Below are 26066 nucleotides of genomic sequence, written 5' to 3'. Positions count from 1 at the left end.
TTAAGTGACTTGCCCAGGGTCACACAACTAGTAAGTGTCTGAGGCAAAATTCGAATTTGGGTCTTCTTGACTCTTAAGACCTATAATTTATCCACTGTGCCTTGTAACTGTCCCACATAGATTGGTAGGGGAGAGACTGAGTGACATTCTGAGTTGAAAAAAAAATGGACTAAGACTTGAAAAGGGGAACAAAAAGCCTATTGAAATCCTTCTCTGTAAGGACTTCTTCCTCTAAAAATCCTTGAACTTCTCTTCCACACCCAGGGGATACTGTTCTTCACCACCCCAGATTTTCCATGGGGCCCACTTCTTTCCTTTGCATCTGTCACATTCTACCAAGTATCCCATTTGTGTACTGGCTAGGAGGTCGTCAGCTCCTTGAGGGTAGCCAAGGCCCGTGTCATTCATCATCTTTTTGTCCCTGGTGCCCAGCACATAACCATGCACATAGTAGGTACTTGCAAAATGTGTGAATTGATCATGGTAAGGGAACAAGCCTGGCGGGAACAGAGAGGATGATGGGAGTGCCAAGACAGATGAGGTTACAGAGATGTGGGGGAGGAATAAAAGAGGACCTCCGTGGAATGCTAGGCAGCTCCATAAACCTGTGCTCTTTCTTTCCAGTCAGACATATACTTCAAAGCTGCAGCAGCAGTGAACGGCGCGTCCAGCAGCAGTTCTAAGGATGCCAGTGCCCACAATTCTCCTCAGACACCCACAGGCCGGGAGACTCCAGTGTTTCCTTCTTCCCTGGGGGAAGGTGAAGTCCTGTTTTTCTGATTATGCTAACTTGTGACTGTTTTACAAAAATGGGTAGCTTTTAATATGATACTTTCCTTACTGCTTTAAGGTCCTCAGGGTACAGATTAGAAATGGAAAAAGCTCCAAGAATTTTGAACATGAAGGCAAGAGAGTTTTGAATCTGAAGTCAAAAAATATGGTTTCAAATACCTGTTCTGCTGCACTATTTGTTTGACCTTGGACAAATCTTTCCACTGGTCCAAGCCTCATTTTCTTTATCTATAAAATGAGAGGTTTGGACAAAGCATTCTCTATGAGCACTTTCAGCTCTAACATCTTATTGTCCCTATTTTTAGGGGGGAGGAGATTTTACTAGTATAGGATGAAGAAATTCTCTCAACTAATGTAAGTCAGTGACTGTTCTGCATCTTGTGGTCTATTTTCCCCCTCTTATGGTCTTAAAGAGTTGTCTAGAATACTTAAATGACTTGCCCAAGGTCACACAGTCACCTCCTTGAGGGCAGGGACTGTCTTTTGCCTCTTTTTGTATCTCTGGAGCTTTGCACAGTGTCAAGCACATAGCATGTGCTTAATAAATGTTTACTGAGGAGCGGCTAGGTGGCACAGTGAATAGAGCACCAATCCTGGAGTCAGGAGTACCTGAGTTCAAATCCAGCCACAGACACTTCACACACACACACACACACACACACACACACACACACACTAGCCATGTGACCTTGGGCAAGTCACTTAACCCCAACTGCCCTGCAAAAAAGAAAAAAAAAAGTCATATATCTAGTCCCACTCCTATCTGAGGCACCTTCTGTTATCCCTGATAAGTCGCTATCTAGAGTTCTTTGTTCCAGGCCCAGGTGCAACAACAACGCAAGGAGCCCACCTTTGACCAGTTTCATGTCAGAGCATAGGAAAAAGTGCCTTTTTCAGTAAGAGCATCTCCCAGCTCTTTTTTACCTTAAGGCAATGGCAACAAACTATTGGTTGTTGACACTTTGTAATCCCTAAAAAGTCTGTATAAACCTGACCCAGAAACGGTCAGCCACTGCTAAGGGGCTTCAGCCTTATAGACCTGACCCCTAGAGAAGGCAGAACATATACCAATTAATTGAAGTTATAGAGAGGCAAATTTTAGCTTAGTCTAAGTAGCAACTTCCCATTGGTCATTTTTTGTTCTGCCCTTTTTGGGCCAAAGATCCTTCTTCTTGGCAGGAAAAATTTTTTTAAAAGAAGAAAAATAAGAAATTAGCCCTTTCATCTATTACATTTCCCTTCACAGCAAACAGTGACCCCATTTCTCCTTTAATCCTCTTTTCCCCAACACAGATTTTTAAGAAGACCTTTCTTCTTGTCCTTTCCTTCTCAGTCTTAACAGATTCAAAGCTTGTGTATTCATTCTGTTTTCCTGAATTTGAATCCATCCTTCTGTACTTGACTTTTAAAAATTTAAGTTGGTTGATAAATTTTCCATGTGTCTAGGCCAGCTCAGGTGGCATAGTGGATAGAGGGCCAGGCCTAGAGTTAGGAAGACTCATCTATCTGTATGACCCTGGACAAGTCACTTAATCCTGTTTGCCTCAGTTTCCTCGTTTGCAAAATGTGCTAGAGAAGGAAATGGCAAAACACTCCAGTATCTTTGCCAAGAAAACTCGAAATGTAGGCACAAAGAATCAGACATGACTAATCAACTAAACAACTCCTAAAATTTAGGTTGCATGTCAGACTATGCCTGGCTTTCCTCTGGATTTCCAGAATATTAATTTCTCTGGCTGGTTCTTCTACCTTTTAAGGAATGAAATTATAATTAAGACACACCAAGAAATTACTAGCTCTTCTACCTTAGACAAAAAAGAGAGTACCAGTTGGTGTCCAAATAATGAGTCTTTCATCATTACTAGATGTCTGTGTCCTAGGCTTGTGATCTATTTTCTCATTTATTCCTTTTTTCTATCCAGGTAGCCTATAGCATAATCTCATAACACTCTAGCTTCTTTCTCCTTCCATTGCTCTTCATATTAATGATCTCCAGCATTCTAATTTCTGGATTTCCTCCCAAGAGTATGTCTTCTTAAAATACAATGCTACTCTTCCTACCAATAGTGTCTTTCACCCATCATGTTTCTTTTATATAAGCTATAGCCTTCAAGCTCCAAATTTGAGTCATAGGTCTCATCTCATGATTTCTCTATGGTACCTATGAAGGAAAACGTGCTTCCTTGTTTTAGGATCTCTAGATCATCTTGCTTGATGACCATATTTTGTGCATTTGTATATAAACATCCGAGGCCATGGGTTTTACTGATGGTTCTTTCTTGATTTTGTCATGTCTCTGTTGCTATTCTTCTTTCCACACTAAACCTACTCTTTATGGTGTTTAACTTGTTGCCTATCCTTGTCGATTTTCTCTTCCCCCTCTCTTTAAATTTGCTCCTAGGCAAATTCATTCTGTCCAGTTTCATCTCTAGCCAGGAGCCTGTCATGCTTATATTTTAAATCTTGGTCCAGAAAAAAATTTCCATTCCAGATATCATTTGTTCACTTCCCAAGTTCACCTCAACTCCTTAGCAAAATCTTCTCTGATAATTTTGAACAATGATATCTCTTTTCTGCGACTTTCTAATGAAGTTTTATAGTGTAGCACTTATTCTTTTTTTTGTTCCATGTGTTTGAGTCTTGTGTTTCCAGCTAAATTGTAAGCTATAGCACTTGAATTCAAGATTGAAGATTGGGGAAAAGGGTGATGATAGGACAATCTACGGGAGAAGACAGGAGAGGTCAACAGTATATGCAGATGGGTTGACCTTGGTGAGGACAATTTTTTCATTAGAGCATGGAGAAAAGGAGGACATAATGAGGAATATCAACAGGTTGTGAGAGGAGGAGGAAGGAAGAAAAGGATACTCATACTAATCAAGATCCTTAGCTGAGAAGATGAGGGGAAAAGGTGCTGTGGGCAGTTTGGAGAAAATCATTGTAGGAGTTTAAAAGGACATTTGTTGCCATGGTTTTTTTCTGATAGCTTAGCCATGTTGCTCCTTCATGATAGGACTAGATAACATTTCCCAGACCACTTCCTTCCTATGATTTCTTTCACATTATTGACAGCAGAATGCAACTATGGGGTCTAGGAAGAGTTGTTAGTTTAAAAAAAACATATACCATATTTGAAATTGGTGTCGTCAGGTTAAAGGGATACTAAATTCAGTCAGAGATCACCTAATGCTCATTTTATAGATGAGGAAATAGCCCCAGAAAAGTTCAGTGATTTGCCCAAGGTAACATAGCTAGGATTTGAACTCAGATCTTTTGACTCCAAATCCAGTGCTCTTTCTACTGTCCCACACCTAGCCCTGCTTCAGTCACAGCCCTGGAGCTTAGTCACCAACCGTTCACTTTACCCAGTTCACATTTTGCAGCCATCATGTCTCCTTTCTGTAGAATATGTGGGCAGATGCACCACTGAGGCAGCTCTAGCCTGAAACATCCACAGTGAACTTTAAGGCCAGTTTGCCCCCAATTCGTGATAATGTGAAACATCCACCAGTAGCAAAAGCAACAAGATCCATTCACCCAAGAAGAAATGACTGTCTCTCCTCTACTCTGATCAGATAATATGAAATACAAAGGTTTCCTTAGTAGACTCTAGGAATCAGCACTCTCCCAGGACAGCTTCCTAACAATGGAACCCTGGCAAAGCCTTGGGAAGAATGAATGATCCTTGAGTTGGTATGCTGGGATTTGGGGTGGCCTCAGGTCTGGTACATCACCCAGTGTTTATATATACAGATTCTTTACCCAGACTAAAGAGTAAGTCAGGAAAACTTGAAGTCTAATAATCCCTGGTCTGTAGGACTGCAGTGTCATTGGCTCATAGGTTTTTAGAGCTAGATGAGATCTTAGAAATTACCTAGTCCAACTCCCTCATTTTACAAATAAGAAAAACTGAGGTCCAGAGAACAGACCTCAGATTCTAATATGTACCCCACTGAATTTCTACAACTAATGCCCCTGCTGGTGGGTGGATGAGTTCATTAACCTGACCGACTCTCTCCTTTTCCTAGACCCCTCACCTTAATAAGGCCAGCCACACATCTGTTCATGTAGGAGACCTTCCACTGCCACAGATTACCTGATCACAAGATTCTAAAACACAAGCCCTAGAGTCAGGAGGACCTGAGTTCAAATTTGACCTCAGACACTTAACACAAAAACAAGTCGTGTGACCACGGGCAAGTCACTTAATCCCAATTGCCCTCCAAAAAGCAAAAAAAAAGAAAGAGAGAGAGAGATGAGGAAGTAGAAAGACTAATTATGGACAGCTTTTTTAAGGAATTTAGCTGAGGAGAGGAGGAGAGATGGAAGATGATACCTGGAAGGCATGGTAGGATCCAGGAAGGATGTTTTTTAAGGATAGGAGAGAAAGTAAAGAGTCAATAAATAGGGAAGAATGAATAATTAGGGAGACAGTGGGGATGATGTTTGAGTCAATCTACAAGAGAAGACAGGAGGAGATGAGATCAACATGTAAAGGAATTGACTTTGGCAAATAGAAGAGCCATTTTATCATGCCAAACCACCTTTTTTTTGCAGTTTACCAATAGCTATAAGTTGGATGGTATGTTATCAAAATTACAAATAGCCTACTATGGATATTGTGAAATCTACCAGTAAGTCAGTGGCAGCCCACCACAGAGAGCCCTTCACATAGGTAATTATGTCTGGTTGTCCATGAAAGACCATTGGTCTGTTTCAGATTACAATAAAAATGATCTTTTGGCTGGAACTCATGACTTTGGAGCATGTGCACCTCAAAATTCATAAGTCCCAAGGAAACCACAATCCTTCTGATAGAGTCAGTAAGGAATATGTGGCTAAGGACATAGCATATTCCTAATAGAAGCATGTTTAAACATGCTTAACAGTACACTTAAGTGTACTGTTTAGTCAACTGGGAGGTCTGTAGACCAAAGTCTGGGCTCGGGAACATGCTTCACCAGTAGAACCCACACAGCCTCACTCTTGTGACCGGGTAAGGGACAGGTATGTACCCTGTGAGCATAACAGCATAGAAACTTGTGTGTCAGTGCTAGAAGGGGGAGCAGGCTTGCTTAAAAGCAGTTGCTGATCAGAAAATCCCTGCACAATCTAGTTTTCTCATAGTCTGAGAGTATGAATTCTATTGATCCTAGTTGATCCCCTTTCATCTATAAGGTTTGACCTTCTTTGTTGACCTCTTGATAGCTTCCCATTAAGTGGTCTAAGGTAACTAAATTTGGGGATTGTAGTTTCCTCTGGACAGTTTCAGGTAGTGACAAGATCATGTTGAGCTAGGCTATGATCCTCTTGATGTGCTGACATTTGGAAGCAATATGGCAAAATCAAAAAAGCATGCTGGCTTTTGGAGTCAGAGGTCCTGAGGTCAAATTACCTCACCTTCCCCCCACATCCCCCACCCATGCCAGTACTTAATAGCTGTGTGACCTTTGGGCAAGATACTTAACTTCTCCAGACCTGTTTCCTTATATATATAATATAGGAGTGGGATTAGAGGATTTTTAAGGTCCCTTCCAGCTCTAGGTGACAGTGCTGTGTTCTGTTATCACTGTCCTTTGGAACCTGATTCACTAGGCACAGTTCTTCAGTTCTTATCGTTCTTTCAGACACTCTAAAGGAAAAAGCCAGAGTAGGCCACTAAGGAGGAAATTATTCTCTGAAGAGCTGTGATAAGGAGCAAGAATCCTGTTACTTCCTGGGGTAATTGTGTTAGGCTACATGGATTTTCCTACACATCTACTGAAAATACCACTAAAAGAAACTAAGATACCATGAACAATCTCATTTTTTATTATCATGCCACTCAAGATTCAGAAGTTAATTGTAATATTATTGATATTCTTTCTTTTAAATATTTAGCCCATGAAGTGTGTATTTACCTGAAATGTTGTTCGTTATATATATATATATATATATATATATATATATATATATATATTTAAATCTATTTGTTTTTCCTAATTATATTTTAGGTGATGTTCCATGCAAAAATCTATACAAGATTCCTCTCAGAAACCTTGTTGGCAGAAGCATTGAGCGACCTCTCAAATCACCCTTAGTACCCAAGGTCATCACAACCCCACCGTCAGTAGGGATTGGCATAGCAGCCATTCCTGTCACTCACTCCTTATCCCTGTCTCGGATGGAAATTAAAGAAATAGCAAGTAGGACAAGAAGAGAACTACTGGGTAATTTCTTCTGGATTTATAGCATCTTTATTCTAAAATCTACCAGTGATTTTTTTTAACATCAGTCACCCTTCTGTGAATAAAAGGTGAAAAGGCAAATTTTTCTAATCAGAAAGCTGTTTTAATTAATCTCAGTAAACATTTATTAAATGCCTTCTATGTGCAAGTCACTATGCACTGGACAAAAATAAGACGATCTTGGCCTCGAGGATCTTACTTTCTCATGGGGAGGCGCAGCATGTTCACAGAGAAATAAATACAACATAATGTGAAGGCTGTGAGGAGAGAACATTAACAACAGTATACGAAGGAAAGAGCTCTAGATGTGGAATCAAAGGACCTGGATTTGAATCCAGGCTTGGTCACACAAGGTCACCTCATGACTTTAGACAAGTCATTTAACCTCCTTGAATCTGCCACTTTCTCAGAGGTAAAACAAGGCTTGTACCCTAGATAACTTCTCAGGCCTCAGTTTCTTCCTCATTGGTACAATTAGAAAATTGGACTAAGTGACCATGATGGTTCCTTTGGGCTCTAAAGCAATGATCTTCTAATGATCATTTGATCAAAGAAGACGTCCCAGAGGTAGCACCTGAGTTGAGACTTGGAGGAACATAAGGATGCCAAGAGGAAGGCAATTAAGAAGGGGTGCACTCTAGGCTTGGGAAACATTCAGACACTAGTGATTGGCTGTCTGGCTTAGGGAGCAGCAGTCAGGAGTCTAGTTTGTCAGGAACATTGAATGGGTAGAAGGAAGAATATGAAATGAGACCAGAGAGGCAAGATGAAACTAAATTATGGAGGCCCTTCAGTACTCAGCATTGCCTACACACAGAGGGAGTCAGGGGAGGTTTTTAAATAAAAGAGTGACAGGACCAGGCCTGTACCTTTGGAAGATGATTTTGGCAGCTATGAGGTGGGTGATCGAAGAGAGGTAAAGTATGAAAACAGGGACACCAGTTAGGTTGTTTCAATAGTCCAGGTCATAAGACCACAGATTCAGAGCTGAAAGGAGCCTTAAAGACCATCAAGGCCAACTCTCTAATTTTACAAAGGAGAAAGGAATTGAGGTCCAGAGAGGTTATGTGACCTGTCTGAGGGCACAGAGCAGAGCTGGAATTCAAACTCAGGTTCTGTAATTCCAAATCCAGTATTATCCACTGTATCACGCTGTCTCTCTACCAAGTATCAGGTGATAAGTACATGAAATAAGGCCATGGCTGTGTGTGTGAGAGAAAGGGGTAGACGCAAGAGAAGTGATGAATTTGCAATCAATGATATGTATCACCTGATTGGAGAGGGAAAGGGGGGAGACAAAGGAAAGAATCAAGGATGACTTCAGGGTATATACTTGGTGTTAGTACCCTTAAAAGCAATTGGGAACTTTGAATAAAGGGCTGGATTCAGGAGAGAAGATGATGAGTCCTGCTTTAGAATCTTTAGGTCAGATATACAAATGACTCATCCAGGCAGAGGTATCCAGCAGGCAGTTGATGTTTCCTGGTTGTTAATTTAAATGCAGAAAGTCCTAAGTTTAGAGTAAGGACTGAATAAGGGCTGAATGCCCAGGATAGAACTTTGGGGTAGGAAATTAATAACAGTCCAGCAATCAAGACTGAGAAGAAATGGTCAGCCTAGTAAAAGAAAAACCAGGAGAAAGTAATAGCATGAAATACAAGGGAGAAATAAGGGGTAATTATTAGTGTTAAAAACTGAAGACATGTTAAGGAGCTTGTGGATTGAGAAAAGGCAACCAAGCTGAGTAGTTAAGAGCTCTTTTTTTTACTAACCTTTTTTTTTTTTTTTTTGCTTTTTGGAGGGCTGTTGGGGTTAAGTGACTTGCCCAAGGTCACACAACTAGTTTTTTGTGTTAAGTGTCTGAGGCCAGGTCCTTCAGACTCCAGGGCTAGTGCTCTATTCACTGCACCACCTAGCCACCCCTCATTACTAACCTTTGAGAGAACAGTTTTAATGAAGTTTTGGGAACAGAAGCCAGAGTAGACTGCAAAGATTGTGTAATAAGTGGTGAGGGAGAAAAGATGATTAGCAGAGATGACTCTAGCAGTTTGGCAGTCAAAGGGAGAAGTGATATTGGATGACAAGTCTGAGGGTAGGGGGAAAGTCAAGTGAAAGGTATATTGGGGTTTTGTTTTTAAATGTGAGCAAGACTTCACCATGTTTATAGGCCTTGAGGATGTAGGTAGTAGATAAGAAGAGTTCAGAGATAAGAGAGACCTAGACCTAGAGAAAATAGAATGAGGGGTAGGTTTCCAGAGAGAAAATGAGAGTGGATTGAGGGTACAAAGATTTAGGCTATGGTAAATAGAAAAGCTATTTTTTCCTCAAAGATAGGAACAAAGAAGTAGAGGATTGGTAAAGGTATAGAAGGTGAAGAAGGGGAGTTGAGGGAACCCATTAGATGGCTTCTGTTTTCTCAGTCAAATAGGAGGCAAGGTCATTTTGATGAGGGGAGGTGGATACCTAGGTGTTTGATAAGAGAAGATTTGGAATAGCTTGATTGGGATCCCCAGAGCAAAAAATAAATCAGGAAGGAATATGGCCTAGCATTGATTTGTATTGGACAGTTCAGCTACACAGGGAGACAAAAAGACCTTTAGTGGGAGCAGCAAAGGGTGGAGGACAGGCTGGACCTAAATGTGGGATGACAAAGGGTCAAGGCCTTCAGGGGTGGAGCACAATGTGTAACTGAATTTGTTAGTTATTGGGTTAAGGCTGTTAAGGTAGGAAAGTGAGGCCCGAAGAGCCAGAACCTGTGTGGAATGACTAAAGGTGACTGGGAAGATGGAGAATAGAAGAATATGGCAGTGGAACATTTGCCAGCGATAATGACAACCCACAATGCTGTGCAGTGAAAACATCCTTTCATCTTGAACTGCTACAGCTGTGCTTTTCCTTTCCTCTGTGGTAATACAGAAGAGGGAGAATGGAGCAGCAGTGAAATGTCTTTGAATGTACATGAAGGCCTGCAGAGTTGTTTTTGACAATATTTAAAGATAATTAAACCTCCCTAGCTCTTACCCAGGCAAGCCACTTAGGAACCAATGACCTGTCATTCTTCTAATACATTACTAATCAGAGAAAATGAAATGTTATTCGTCAATTCCTAAGTAGTTGGCCTGGGTTCTGAGGAAGGATTCTGTAGTAACCTTGATCTTGAAAATATTTCTGTTTTCCTCTGAACTAATCTTTTCCCCCTGGGTCTAGGCCTCTCCGATGAAGTAGGACCCAGGTCTGAAGGAGCACCAAAGCAGAAGCCAACATCCCGAAAACAGCTAGAAGGAGAGCCCAAGCAGGGAGCAGTGAGGTCAACAAGCAGCGACAGGTAACCTGAAACTCTGGGCCAGTCCAGTGATTTAGTATTGGGATTAGAATGAAATAAGGCTCTCATGAACTTTACAATGTAACAACAACATTAGTTAAACAATACAATTTCCTAAAGTTAAAAATCGATCAAGCATTTGTCAAGCTCTTACTATGTGTGCCAGGTAATGTACTAGGTGCTGGGGACAAAAATAAATGCATAAATGAAACAGTCCCTATTTTCAAGGATACTAATTCAAGATAGATTCTATGTCCCTCTCCCTCCACATTCACCATGACAACTGGCCAGGCTAGGTCAGAGAGGCATTCCATCAAAGCTATGGCCATTCTGCTAGAACCTCCAATATCAACTTCCCATATGCTGGACCTTTTATCCCATAAGTGACAAGGAAGCCAAATGAATTCCTAAGAATGGCCTCCTTGATTCCTTAAAAGGAAACTATATGAGACATCTCCCTCTCTCACTCCTACCACACCTGAGCAGTCCACTGTAACATTTCGCCTAATAACTAATTAAAACTAGGTAACTTAAAATTGGTTTTGACAGATAGGTAGATGAAGTTGAGGTTCTTAGTGCCCATCTGATCATCAGTCTAACCACATTTTGCTCTGAAATTTGACTTGCCAAAAGGAATTAAATATCAGAAGAAGTGTCCTCATCCACTCCTTCCGATAATCCCTTCTGAGAGATAAAGATGGCAGAGAAGCCCCTCAGTATGGTGCAGCAGATAATGCTGATTCTGGAGGAAGATGACCTAGGTTCACATCCTAGATCTGCTGTTTTCTACCTGTTGTACCTTGGTCAAGTCACTAGATCTCCCTACCCTTCATTTCCTCATCTTCAAAACTAGAGAGCCAGATGAAAGGATGCCTGAGGTCTCTTCTGGCTCTAAATCTAGAATCCCTGACCCTTTGAAGGCACTGATGTCATGGTATCTGGCATCAATAACTACATCTCAGAGGCAAAAATTCAGGCCTGGCTGCAGGAGAAGAGAGAGGTGCATTGAAGAGATGGTATTTGCAGTGAGTCTTGAAGTAAGAGAATATAAATGTCCAGAGATCAGGAGGAAGTACAGTTTAAGTACAAGGATGGCCTGCACAAATGCACCAAATAGTATAGGATCAGAGAATGAAGTCATCTAGTTTTCTACATGTTAAAAAGAATGATGGTGGGAATTTTTTTTCCAGGATACAGTGATTTGCATCTCTCTCAATCAGTTTAGCTTATTGATCCTAAATGTACCAAATTTCACCAAAATTTCAATGGTCTGTACGCTAGAATCTCACTCTAACACTGTTCCCTGTAGTAGTCTGTAGCAGCCACATACAAAGGTTAGTTTACCAAGCACAGCATGGAGGACTGGAAGCTGATGCTAGGTCAGCAGGACATCCCCTCATCAGAGCATAGAAAATGGGGCCCATTGGCTCCTCTTCCCCTGGCCTACCCAAAGATCCCAACTTTGAGACACAAGTGTCCAAGTTGCTGACTTCCTGCAGGTAGTTTTGCATAAAGCAGGTTTGTTACTAAAACCACAGGAAGGAGCCCATAATCCTGCCATTTTTCCCATCTTCCAGTCTTGCCAATCAGGTTTTCATTCTCATCACCTCACTGATCCTCCCACCTCATTTTCTCCCCCTTTAAAAATGAGGTTCAGTGGCAGCTAGGAGGCACAGTGAATAGAGCACCAGCCTTGGAGTCAGGAGGACCTGAGTTCAAATCCGGCCTCAGACACTTAACACAAAAAAAGAAAAAATTAGCCGTGTGACCCTGGGCAAGTCACTTAACCCCAACTGTCCTCCAAAAAGTGAAAAAAATAAATAAAAATGAGGTTCACCTAAATGGCCTATAATGTTCCTTTTTGCCTCCAAACCCTTTGATCCAGTGGTATATCACACTGCCTAATGCCATGCTTATTGCAAACAGATCATATCCTCCATATCAGACTGTAAACCCACTGAAGACAGGTATTGCTTCATTTCTCATCTTTGAAAATCACAGTTCCCAGCACACAGCTGATACTTAACATATGTTTGTTGAACTGAAGGTAGCAAAGAACCGAGCTAAAATTTGACTACAAATAATCGAACTTCAAATCTGGAATAAAATATGAATTCCCTCTGACATTTAAAGCCTTTTAAGTCATGACCTATTTTGGGGGGATGATTATATTACTCTCTTTCTATGCTCCACATTTCAACTAGAGAGGTCTACTTGCCATTCCCTTTACAATACAATCCACCTCTTGCCTTTAAGCCTTTCCCCAGCCTCTCCCTATGATGGGAATGTGCTCCCTCCTAATCTCCATCCCTTGAAATCGTTCACTTATCTTATAGGTCCCACCAAGTGCTACCTCACAAGAGGTATTTCCTAATTCTCTCAGCTATCAGCACCTCCTCCCCCTCCCCAGAAAAGCTGCTTGTATGCATTTTGTATTTGCTTACCTGTGTACATATTTCTTCTCAGTAATATGTAAGTCCTTCAAAGGGAGGGACTGTTTTGTTTTGTCTGCATCCCTAGTACCAGGCCCAATGTCTGGCACGTATTAGGCATTAATAAATGTTTACCAAATGGAATTGAAGTTTGAGTGATCTGCAAATACACCATGAGTCAACAGTGTAATATGGCAAACAAGACAGCTGGCGCTATCCTTGGCTGCCATACCAGGGGGATCCCAAAGGTTCCCGGCCCTGACCAGGCCACATCTGGAGTCCTGGGTTCAGTTATGGGCAGCATGCTCTCAGTTGTGCATAGACAAACTGGAGCTCATACAGAAAAGAGAAAATAGGACGATGAGAGAACTAGAGACCATCACATATGAGGATAAGTGATAGGAGTTTAGTATATTTAGGAAGAGACTTGTGAGGAGCTTGATAGCAGTCTTCTGGTACCTGAAGAGCTAGTGTGTGGAATTTACTATGGCTTGGCTCCCATAGGCAGCATTAGACACAATGGTATGTTGTAAAGAAACAGTGTTGTAGGGAAGACTCTTGGTCAGGTATGGGTTGGGCTAGAGAACTTCAGAGCTACCTGCAATTCAATCCAAAAAACATTAATTGTTTTTGTTCAGTCATTTTCAGTCATGTCCAACTCACTGTGACCACATTTGGGGTTTTCTTGACAAAGATACTGGAATTGCCAATAAAGATTTGCCAATTCCTTCTCCAGCTCACTTCACAGATGAGGAAACTGAGGCAAACAGGTTTAAGTGGCTTGCCCAGGGCTACACAGGTATAAGTGTCTGAGCCTGGATTTGAACTCAAGTCTTCCTGATTCCAGGCCTGGTGCTCTATCCAGCTGCCCCAGACATTAATTAAATACCTACTATGTGCTTGGTGCTGGGGTACCTCTGCAAAAATAAAAACCAAGGAGCTCATATATGGGGAAATAGAGACACAAGCCACAAGATTTGACAACTGACTGTGTGTGGTAAGTGAAATAGAGGAAAGAGTCCAGGGTTACTGGTAAAATGATACTGCCTTCAACAGAAATAGGGAAGTTTGGAGGAGGGATGGGTTTAGGAGAAAGAAAATATGTTTCATTTGGGGCATGTGGAGTTTGAGATATCAACAGCACATCTGGGTGAGATTGCCATACGAAAAAGGAGAGAGATAAAAGCTAGATGTGTGTAGTTTTAGAGTCATCTGCATTGAGATGGTAATTTAGACCATCAGAGCTGATGGTATCACTGAGAGAGGGTGTCAGTCAGTAAGTATTAAGGGTCTACTAGGTACTATGCTAAGTTAGTACTGGGGATAAAAAAAAAAGGCAAAAGATAGTCCCTCACAGTCTAATAAGGCAAATGACATGAAAACAATTACATACAAACAAGACATATTCAAGATAAATTGAAGAAAATCAACAGAGGGAGGGTACTCACATTAAGGGGGAATCAGGAAAGGCTTCCTGTAGAACACGGAATCTTAGATGGGACTTGAAGGAAGTCGGGGAGGCCAAGATGAGGAGGGGGAGCATTCTAGGCCTGGGGGACAGCCAATGAAAATGCACAGATCCTGAAGGGGGAAAGTCTTGTCCAAGGAGCAGCAAGGAGAGTGTCACTAGATCGCTGTGATGGGGGAGAGGGAGATAAGACTGAAAGGAGGAGAGGCTAAGTTGTGAAGTGTTTTGAATGCTAAATGGAGGATTTTATATTTCATCTTGTAGATGATAGAGAGAGAAAAGACTTGAAGGAGAATGAACAATTAGCAGACTGTTACAGTCCTTCAAATTTGAGATGGTGAGAAACTGCACAGCGTGGCGGCAGTGTCAGCCAGAAGGGAGCATATGCGAGAGGTGTTATGAGGGTAAAATCGACAGGACTTGGCAACAGATTGGATGGAGGTGGGAGAGAGGTGGTAAGAGAGAGTGAGAAATCAAAGATGTAGAGAAAGGAGACAATTCTTCCCATTCTTAGATTCTGTGAATTTTAGATTCTATGAGTCATCAAAGATGACATGCTCTGAACCTGAATGACCTGGAAGATAGCATCGCCATAAGCAGAACTAAGAAAGTTAGAAAGAGTGGTAAGTTTCCAAGGGAGAAATAATATATTCTGTTTTAGACATGCAAAATTTAAGATGTTGGCAGGAGGACATCCAGGTGGCAATGTCCAGATGTCAAGTGGAAATGTAGAATTTGAGCCTGTAAGACACATCAGGGCTGAATATGTAAATGTATAAGTCTTCTGTTGGATTTAATCTATATTTCACAAAATAATAAGTATATATACTCAATTAAAGCAAAAGTAATTTTACTTAAAGTGATTGGCAGAGTAAAAAGACAAGGTACCCCTTGTTATTAACCCATCACCAGTTACTCTTGAGCAAGATGAACAGAAATCTCCTTCCCCATCCCACCTCTCACCTCCCTGGTGCTGGTGTTTCTGCATCTAGAATACACAACTTTTATCCTTTATTCTCACATTTTATGCAAAAACTGAGGATGTCAGCCTTTTAGGAGGGTGGGGAAGGATAGTGTAAGGAAGGTGTCGTCTCTAGTATACTGCTCTAGTATACCAGAGGATGTCATCTAATTATTGTGTAATGGTTAAGTATCTTAGAGCAATGATAGTGCTATGTAAGCATTTCATATCTTAGGATGTAACTCATCATATGTGAAGCCTCCTTAGGTTAACTCTCTCTTCCTGTTCTAATGTCCTTTCCCAGGATAATCTCTACTGATGTTATGTTTTTATGAAGTCAGAGTTCAGTCAACAAGTATGTATTAAGAGTCTACAAAATGCCAGGTACTATGTTAAGTACTAGAGATACAAAGAAAGGCCAAAAACCCACCAGCAGCAGCAAACAAACAAACAAAAAACCCCAATCCCTCCACTCAAAGAGTCTAATGGAAAGAAGACGGAAGTAGAGGAGGGGGATGTAGACATGACTTTTAAGGGAGAGAGAGAGGAAGGGATGTGAAAGGGCTCATATTGTATGATTTGAGTCTTCCTAGCAAAGTAGGAGGCAAGTTCATCTGAGAAAAAGGACAGTGGAAGTTGAGTTGAGGACAAAAAAGGAGAGTAGATGGTTTGGAAAAGCTCGTGGAGAATTAATCCAGGATAAATAACAGGAGCAACAAGGACCAGGTTCAAGTCAGATATGATCTACTTGGTGTGATCACATAATTTCACCCTACAGTGATTACTGAGATGAAGTGGATCCATGGGCAGAAAAAGCAAATTATAGGTCATCACCTAGAGTTAAGGATTTGTAAGACAGAAACAGACAAGTATGTGGTTAGAGAAGGTATGAGGGCAGTAAGTAGAGGACTGTGTGTGCTTTAAGTGTCTGACTATAGATAGAATCAAGACTGTGAAGGGAATAAAGTAAAACCCGAAGAGGGATAATGGTTGAGGAGAACAAAGAGGGATTGAGGTGGTCAAGATGAATTTGGTGAATAGATTCAGGAGCAGTAAAGTGGGAGAAATAGAACAGGAAATTGTAATTAGAGAAAATTATTTCAGAAATCAGAATCTTGGATGTAAAGCCATTGTTAGTGGTGTTGAGGCGAACAAGCCTGCAAATAGCCAGGCTGGTGAAGATGGCATTCATGAAAGTCAAAGAGGTTGAAAAATTGACTGGGCCAAGGTATTAGATGGTAAACCCCAGAATCTATTATTAAGAAACTTGAAGGGGGGGCTAGGTGGCACAGTGAGTAAAAGCACCGGCCCCAGAGTCAGGAGGACCCGAGTTCAGTTCCGGCCTCAGACACTTAACACCCACACAAAAAAACTAGCCGTGTAACCTTGGGCAAGTTACTTAACCCCAATTGCCCTCCAAAAGGGAAAAAAAAGGAAAGAAAGAAAGAAACTTGACAAATATTTATTAAGTGATATATGCAACAGTATGAAGTACTGTCTGTAACTATTCCCAAATCTGTAAATTTCAATTTGTTAGGACAGTACAAAGTCTGAACACCCTAAAAATTCTAATATTTTTTCAAGTTAACTAACATGGCACTTTACCTGTACTCTGTTCATTACTGGAAATTAAAAAAAATAGGGCCTGGACTCTGTTCTCAAAGAGTTAATAACCTAATAAAGAGGGAAAGATAGTTATACAGTTAACTGTGATATATAAGAATATGGGATAAATGCAAAGGAGAGGTCCAGATAAATTACTATGAAAAACCTGAGGAAGGAAATATCATTCCTTCCTAGTCAAAGAGCTTAAATCTAACTCAGAGCTGGTAGGTCCCATTATTGCTAAGCCACTGTATACCCCTCCCCACCACCTTTGTGGCTGAGTAAAGGGGTAGAGGAACATGGAAGAGTCATAAACACTTGGATCTCTGTGTAGATCTTCTGAAATTGTTCCATATGACCTCCTGCATAATCATGACTACATAGGGGTATGTGCTTTAGACTGTTAAGAGATCAGTGTCATATATGGACTGAACCATACTTGGCACACTTCCAAAGCTGGTTGGGTTAGAGAAGCAATGAGACGTAGCGTGTCCTGCTGGACTTGGAATCAGAAAAACCAGATTCAAATGCTACATCTGACCACTAGTATGAGCATGGACAAATCAATTAACCTTTCTAGGCCTCAATTTCCTTTTGTAAAATGGGAATACTGTAGTAGCTACCTCATAGGGTTGCTGTGAGATTCAAATGCAATAATATATGTAAAGTATTTGAATGTCTTAAATTCAGTGTCAATGGCAACAATTATTATAGAATTGGATGAGAAAAAAAAATGGTTTCTCAACATGGCAATTTTAAGATAGCAGTCCCCACTCCATCGTGCCCCAGGGAGGAAGTTAAAAACTACTTTAACCTGACTGAGTATTTTGCACAGCAATTTTTCTCTCTTTTTTTTATAGGATCCTATCAGGCTCTTTTGAAAGACCTGTTTTTGAAGACAGCTCTGATGGGCGTCTCCTTTCTACAAGTTCAGATCCTGATACTCTGGCCACCAGAGAGGAGAGTCCACCCTCTGGAAGCCCATTTCAGCTCACAGCTTCCTTTGATGAAGACATTATTGACTTGAAGTAAAGACAATCTTAATCATATTTGCCATCTTTATTTTTCTTACAGCAGTTTATACTCTCTAGGAAAGTTTTGACACCACTTCCTGAGGAAAATCGGTCACTGATCTATTGGACCAACTGTTCTGCATATTAGGCCAGTTTGGGTAACTCTTCAACATTTGGTGCCATCTTGATCCTTGCTTTCCCAGTTCAAGTACCATCAGCCCCTCTTGGAATAAAGGTGGTAGATTTCATTGAGGTTTTAGATTGAAACTTTTAATAAAATAAAAGTATTCATTCTTCTTTACCTCAAACCTCTTATATTTGAAATACTTAGATAAACAATTATTTTCATTAGAATTCTAATTTATTTCACATTATAAGTATTTCGTAGAAATATTTTATAAAAAGTCATTTGATTTTAACAAATAAGAATTTTCTTTAGCTTTGCTTCCTATAACCAAGAAGTCCTGCTCCTTTTGATAACTCAATTTCGCTGTGATTAGATATAAAGAAGTGATGCGGTTACACGAAGGTGTGACCAGTTGTTTTCCTGTTCTTCCAATTCTGTACCCACTCTTTAGAGGGAAGCTGATTGGCTGGATTTCAGAGGTAGCCTTCCTGATATGCAGAAGAATGAGAATTTGTTGAAAACAAGAGACACTGATTTCCTTCCTTTAGTGTCCTTGTCTTTTATGTTACATTTCTTTTTATTTTTAAATCAGAATGTCAAGAAAAAAACTGTCATCTTGAAATATTGTGCATATTTTCTTGTCTTTTCACTAACCACCACCCAAAGGGTGGACCTGCCACTTATGCATGCAGAGATGTATAATGTTGTCATTCCTCCCTAGCTTAGCATAAGAGGTTAAGAACAATTTGGGGCTGGGCTGTTATAACAAATTTCATGGTGAAATTTCAGCCTTTTACCTTGGAAGACTGCATTATAATGTAGAGGTGGAGTTAAAATATACATGATCTTTTTTGTTATAAAAGTTTGATGATCCCCTCCTGCTCCTCCCCACTACCCAGTGCTCTCTCCCCTTAGTCCTCCAATTCTGTTGGCAGATTTCTCTAATTTCCCATCAAGCACAGTCTTACAACCCTTTGATTTCAGTCCATCTGATTCCTTTCCTTTTTCATGCGTATGGAGCTTTGCTATTCACCTACATCAAGAGTGATATAGTCTATACTACACTAAACCTAGCTCTAAAGGGTGATTTCCTACTTTATATATTGATTCAATGAAACCTAACAGGTCAGTGATTTTACAGTTTTTATAGTTCAGGCTATGACATGTTTTTTTAGCCCACTAACCTGTGAGATACAGCCTTAATATAAAAACAGAAAGAAAGCATGCAACATCAATACTATCTCCCTAGTTTGCATACTATGGATTACTTGGAAAAGTCCTTACCTCTGCATGATGAGCTCAGTATTAAACCCCAGAAGAAAGGCCAGGTTTTTTGTTTGGCAGAGGATGAATGATGGCTGAAAAGAATCATTTCAAAGGCAAGACCAAGGAGAAGAGTTCTTTTACTTAGGCATCAATTCAGCCTGAAAGCCAAAATAGGAACTGATCCATTAGTCTTGGAGCATTTTTGCTCCAAAGGTATCCCATCATTTTCTGTCCACTTCCCTGACTCCTATTTTATATCATAGTTTTTAAAAACTATTTTCTAAACATGATAAGCTTGTTTTTGTCTTCTTCATCCTGTCATTTTTCCTACCTTGGCTTCTCCTCATCCTGATATGTAAGAACAAGCAGTTGCTAAAGGTGGTTTCCATGGAAGGATCATAAGCGTCAGATGAGCCAGAGTATTTGAGAAGGAGTCACAAATTCAAAGGAGCATTTAGAAATAAGAGAGAAGTACACAAGGGGGAGGGAAGTTGAGTGTAATGCAGAGGAAGAAAACCAGAAGGAGGCCACCATACACGTGACAAGCTGTTTTCATCCCTCGCCATTTTCACACAGTTAAGATAACAGACACAAGAACCATAAGGAGCTACTAAAAAAAAACTTGGAATAGATACTTTAAGCTATAGTAGTAGCTAACATAATAGATTGGGATCGTTTTATTTCCAGTCTTTAAGAGAAGAATTTAATATTTCTTTAGTTTAAGAATCCATGATTTCATCCTTGTGGGTCTCCCTCCATCAATGCAGATTGTGACTCCTCATATTGCAAAAACAAACCTGAAGAGTTCTTTTTATTTAGGCTTCAGTTCAGCCTGAAAGCCAATACAGCAACTGAGCCAATCAGCTCTTGTAGTTGCTGGGCCAAAAACATTCCTCAACTAACGGCCAACCTTTGGTGCTGAGTCTCTCTCCCATTAGCTTGGCTGGTCCTGTATCTGTTGCTGGGCCCTTAAGAAAAGCCTTCCCAACTTGGAAGGACATGCCAAGTTTCTAGATGGCAGAGCCTTCTAAAACCCAGCATCACTTGCACACCATGATGAGAGAGGTTTTAGTGGCAGAAAGGAGGAAATAGAATTAAACGTAATTTCTAATTAATGTGCCAAGAGGACAACAAGTGATCAAAAACAAAATTCTGCATAGCACTTGGTCACCTAAATTCAACTCTGTGGGAATAATCATAAAATTACTAAGTGCTACACAAGGGCTGTAGTGTTAGGCCACAGGTTCTAGATGGTTCTTTCCTTTGTTCTAAAGCACTGAAAAATCTGAAGGTCAGTAACTCAGGTGAATTTCCATTTTTCATAAAATTATTTACCTGTGGTATACCTGTTATTACTACACACATGATGTGTCAAATTACTGTCTTTAAATATTCAGTACTCAAGAGTTTTGCAATATAAAGGAGATAAGATTTCTGGTCATGTTTCTAAAATAAAGAGTTTTGAAGATATGTTGAAATTCACCTCAGCTACTCCATGTACGTTACTAAAGAAAACAGGAGCTTTTATAAATGAAAGCATATATCTAATTAGATCTTTCAGGGGGAAATTTTATTTTTTTGTCATTTGTTACAGTATAATTTAGCTTGTAAAGGAATTAGAGAAACTGTAAGGGGAATGAGGGTAGTTGAATGATGATTAAAAATATGATTCCTATTATCTAATATAGTATAACTGAAAACTAGACCTACTACAGAATATCATCTTTGCCTACCTTAAATATTTATCTGCCATGCACATTGATTGTGTAAAATTAAGGGAGAGATATTTGATTTGACTAAATGGTACTATATTCATTAACAGAATTATTATTGGAGGAGGCAGTATGGCATAATGGAAAGAATACTGGATTTTGGAGTCAGAGGACATAGGTTCAAATCCTGACCCTGCTAACTTTCTACCTTTGTGACCCTGGGCAAGTAATTTAATCTTTCTGGTCTGTTCCCTCTTATATATAAAACAGTGGGGCTAAATCAGATTAACTTTAAGGGCTCTTCCAGCTTTAAATCTATGAATTTAAGAATTAGGGACATGACTGATCCAGAATATTTCATATGTGTGTGTGAATACATATATATATTCACACACACTATATTTCAAACCTGGACATGAGACATTTGATGATAAGTTTAGGAAATGTGAGATTAGTGATAGTACAATTACACTGATATGAAGCTGGTACAACAACCATACCCTAAGAATTTAACCATATCCAAACTGTATTGGATTCAAGTCAATCTCAAAAAGAAGATTCCAGTGTTGTGCCTCAGGGCTCCAGCCTTGGCCTTGGCCTAGTCAATATTTGTTTCAGAAATTTGGATGAAAACCTAGAAGACATACTTGTTAAATATTCGGGTGGTACAAAGTTTTAAGGGATGGCCATTATGATGCATGACAAAATCAAGTCCAAAAGCATCTCAGCGGTCTGAGCCAAAACCAAGAAAATGAAACATAACAGGATACAGAATTCAATTCTCAATTCTCAGGATATGTGGGGAGAAAAAAGGAAGATACAAAACACTTGGGAAAAAAACCACAGACCTGATTTTTTAAATAACTAAGAAAACATCCAATAACCACCAACCCAAATGCCTATTTTCCTTCTACAAAAATTTCATAAGAACAATCCACATACTAACTAACAGCATTGTGGATGAAGATTTGAGAAGAGAAGAGCCAGGCTTTCAAAAATGATATTCTACCACATAACACCTCTTTTTAGTCACATAAGTGATAAAAGGTGTAGAGAATACAAAATCCCACCATGATTATTGTTTGTTGACTATAATATAAAAGCTTTTGTTAACTGGAGCAAAATTTAAAGACTTTCCTCCAATATGGTGTCTCCGATACATGCATCATACAAGATTGCTGAAAGGATTAACTATTTGATTATAAATATTAAGCAGGACATTTAAAAAATAGGAAGATACAGTCACCAAAAAGTGTTTGCCACTGTCACAGAGGATGTCCATGGCAAATTCAATGGAAGAGGAATTCCCTAAATTATACTAAAGTTCTCTGGATACTCCTTTTTGCATATTATAATATGCTGACTTCATCAAACTCCAGAACATTGCAGAGCGTCCTAAACTCAAAAGAGTTCATCTTAACTAGACACAGAAAATGAACTAAGTAGAAGAAAAAAGATTCCTTTTGTTCAAACTATGATAAGCAGTTGGATGGAAAGCCTTACAGAAGTGAGCCATTGATACATATGGACAGAGACTGAGCATGGACAGTAATCCCGACCTAGAATTGAACAAAAAGAGGAGAGAAGGCAGAATCATCTCTGGGAAAACACAAAAGTGTTTTTAGTGTCATGTGAGTATACACACACACACACACACACACACACACACACACATGCACGCACATACACACGCTTTTCCCTGAAAAAAAGGCCCATCTTTTTAACATCAGTATTCATCTAGTGATACTGTTTGAATCATGGACTATCACATTCTCCCAGAAGACCCAACATACAATGAAAAGGCACATGGTAAGCATGAATAGGCTATGTTACGTTACTGGCAAAAATTGCATACAAGTGGAAGATACAAGATACAAGCAAGGTGTCATCAGGTGTATGAACAGAAAGAGGAGAGTAACAAGAGTAATTATTAATTAGTGGACTGCGTACAAGCCTGCATGAAATCAAGAGATCTATTCTAGCCCTTTGGGGAGACCCCTCTGTGGAAGATTTATAGAAGGGCATGGACAAAAGTTGCACCAGAGGAAAAAGTATGAATGGGTTGCAATCTCCCTTTGGGAGGAGTGCCAACATTAATGAAATCATGTATCCATCAAAGTAAAACTAAATGTATAAAGATGGACCAATTAGTGAAATGCAGTTGGATGGACAACATCAAGTACAGGAAAAGGGATACATAACAGTGATTTATGGGTAAAAGACCTGGGGTTTTACTTATTCACAAATTCAGTTTGAGCCAAAAGCACGATCTGATTATTTAAACAAAATTACGAGCTTATACTTAAGTACTTGAAAAGATCCATCATTTCATTAGTTTTGGCATCCCTTCCTCTGACTGAGATCACAAACTTTTTACATTTTAGAAGACAGTCTTCATGAAATGCTGCAGGTAGAAGAAATTCATCACATGGTGGCCAACCTTCTGTTGCCAAACCTCTCCCAATGTAAGTAGGCTCATGTTCAGCTGAAAGACACAGCATCAGTCCCCCAAGCCCATAACCAAAGCATTTCCAGCCTAGTAGGATGTGCAAGAGCTTGTACTTTCCTAGCAGAGCTTTTGAGAGCCCAGGATAACCTCCACACTACACTGAGGTATTGGAGAAATCCTGTGGCGGAGAACTATGATGTTAGATAGCATTTATGGAAGTATACAGTGTGTCTCAAAGTCTTACAGTTCTAAACTTTTAACAACTTCAAGCTATAATAAGACTATTGGAAATGTCCTGCATATTATCTAGGTCAAAGGACATAATAATCACCTACTATCCTGTGCTACATATAGAGGATTGGGCTCAGGTTGGGACACCATATTTTAAGAGATAAAGATAAAAGACAAGATGAAAGGCAGCAGAATAATGAAGGATTTGAAACCATGTTCTAAGAAGAATGGTCAAGGGAACTGAGGCAGAGGATGGAACAAGAAAGCTTTAATCCAATATTTGAAGGGCTGTCATATGGAAGAGGTCACAGGCTTGTCCTGTGTTGGTCCAATGGGCAGAGAAAAAAGGACAAATAGAATGCTGATTTCAGCTTAGAGTAAGAAAAAAATTTTCTAACAGTAAGAACCTTCAATAAAAGCAGTGAACTCTCCATCACTGGAAATGTTCACGGATAGCCTTGTTCTGCCATCTGACAAGGATGCTGCAAAATGGAGGCAGTATGTGGGAGGCAGCATGATATTGTAGAAAGAACCCTGCATTTGAAGTCAGAAAATCTGGGCTGAATCCCAGCTCTGCTTACTTGCTGCATGACTTTGAGCAAGTTACTTCCCTGCCGAGATCTGGCCTTAACCTACCTAGTGTTAAGTCCCACTATTTCATAGCAAGACAGACACTCTGTTTCAGCCACTCTTTAATCACCATTCCCAGAATGTGCACTGTGTTTTCTTGTGATTGAACTTTTACTCTTCTTGAAGTGCCCTAGCACCTCTTAATCTCTACCTATTAAAATCCAACCCAGTGTTCAAGGCTTTAGTTCCAATGCCACCTCCTCACTAATGCATGACCCAGTCCAGCTTGAAGTGATCCCTGCATCCCCTGTGCTCCTAAAACACTTAGTTTGTACTACTCATAAGGCACTTACCACATACTCCCTGATATTATAATACTTCTGTTTGTGTCTTATTTTCCCTACTATATTTGAAATTTCTGAGGGCTGGTACCATTTTTGTACAACTTTTTATCTCTCAGTGCACTGCACACAGCCACCCATTAAATATTTTTTGAATGAGTGAATGAATGTGATCTCTTTCAGTCTTAAAATTCTGTGACTTTTAATTCTTCTAAGATGAAGCAGTGTTAGCCTGCTACAGTCTTAGAAGCCATATGGGTCCTATTTCCAGCCTTGCGATTTTACTGTGACATTTATCAGCACATTCGTGAAGAATGGTCTCTTTGGTAGGGAGTTCTAGATATAGTAGTGTTTACATTATCCTTAAATGATGCACCAGAAAGCATTAAAACCTTTCCAAGATTTCAGAAGGTATTATACTTAGAGGTAGAAAGATGTGTCAGGCCAAATTCAGCCTGTGTCAGTATCGGGAGCTTCTTTATTGTCCCCATGTATTCATAGAATTCTCATACCTGACTTCCCTAAAGTCTCTCTTCTCATGAGAAAACCCAGCAAGATTGTCAGCAGTCTTTTTGAGGACTGATGTCTCAAGATAGCTTGGACTCATAGAAAGAACATGAATGAGCATCATATTTTAACACCAGATCTAACAGGAAGTTTTCTGTATAAGCTTGGATAAATCCTTTTACTTCTTGTAGTTTTAGTCTCTTCATCTGTAAGACATGGAAGATAATACTTGGGCTACCTGCTTCACAGGTAGCTTTTGTGAGCAAAGTGCTTTGTAAACCTTTAAGTGCCATAGAAATAACTGTTCAAATTGATTAATCTACCTGGACTATAGTTTCCTTATCTGCTATAATAAGGATTATTACTTACATTGCTCTAGCGGGGATCCTGAACCTTTGTTGTGTCAGGGACCTCTTGAGCAGTCCATGGTTTTAAATGCATAAAATCAAATATATAAGATTACAAGGGAAACCAAAGGTTAGTGAAAATAAAGATATAATTTTTCATATACATGTTCACATGCCCCCTGAAATCTACCCTGAGGTCTGGGGACCCCAGGTTAAGAATTGTTGATTTAGCACCACAAGTTTTACAAATCTCTTTCATCATAAACATCCTATGAAATAAGATGATGAAAATCAGAGATGACTTGCTCAACTTAAAGATAAAGCCAAGATCTGAATTACATCTTCTAACCCCAATCCAATACTCTTTTGCCTCTTGGACCCCCACCTACCTCACAATTATGTTATAGAGAGCTAAACTCTATATCTGCCTCCCCTACTCTCTACCTAGGCCCTAGCACAGTAGATGCTCAATTAATATCTGTTGAAATGAATGAACTTTAGATATATGTTTAAATGGTTTGAAAAATTAAAAGCTCTAAAAATATGTAAGGTATTATTATTCTCACAGTATTATTAACATCAAAGAAGGAGGAAAGAAAGGAAGGAAATAGCTTATGACTTAGATGGAGCCAAGCTCAATCAGACATCGTCCAATCCAGCTAGGCATACGTTCCTTGCATAGGAAGCTAAAAATAA

The 26066-nt window shown here is 39.8% G+C and overlaps 1 protein-coding gene across 3 annotated transcripts in view; it reads left to right on the top strand.

Annotated features, from left to right (window-relative positions):
- GARNL3 (GTPase activating Rap/RanGAP domain like 3) overlaps nt 1-25866 on the top strand; it is a 214321-nt gene extending 188455 nt beyond the window's left edge. For all 3 annotated transcript variants that reach the window (XM_069082702.1, XM_069082703.1, XM_069082701.1), the window contains 4 exons: nt 625-760; nt 6786-7001; nt 10227-10344; nt 17668-25866. In XM_069082702.1, the coding sequence (XP_068938803.1) occupies nt 625-760; nt 6786-7001; nt 10227-10344; nt 17668-17839 (642 nt within the window). In that variant the 3' untranslated portion in view covers nt 17840-25866. The remainder of the gene's footprint in view (nt 1-624; nt 761-6785; nt 7002-10226; nt 10345-17667) is intronic.
- Nucleotides 25867-26066: the final 200 nt, after the last annotated feature.

This window comes from Petaurus breviceps, unplaced genomic scaffold (genome assembly GCF_028583685.1).
Source record: "Petaurus breviceps papuanus isolate PSGF00001 unplaced genomic scaffold, PetGlider_PUasm1.0 171, whole genome shotgun sequence".
In the NCBI taxonomy this organism is placed as follows: Eukaryota; Metazoa; Chordata; class Mammalia; order Diprotodontia; family Petauridae; genus Petaurus; species Petaurus breviceps.
The sequence above is the reverse complement of the archived record's forward strand: the minus strand, read 5'-3'. Positions and strand labels throughout refer to the sequence as shown.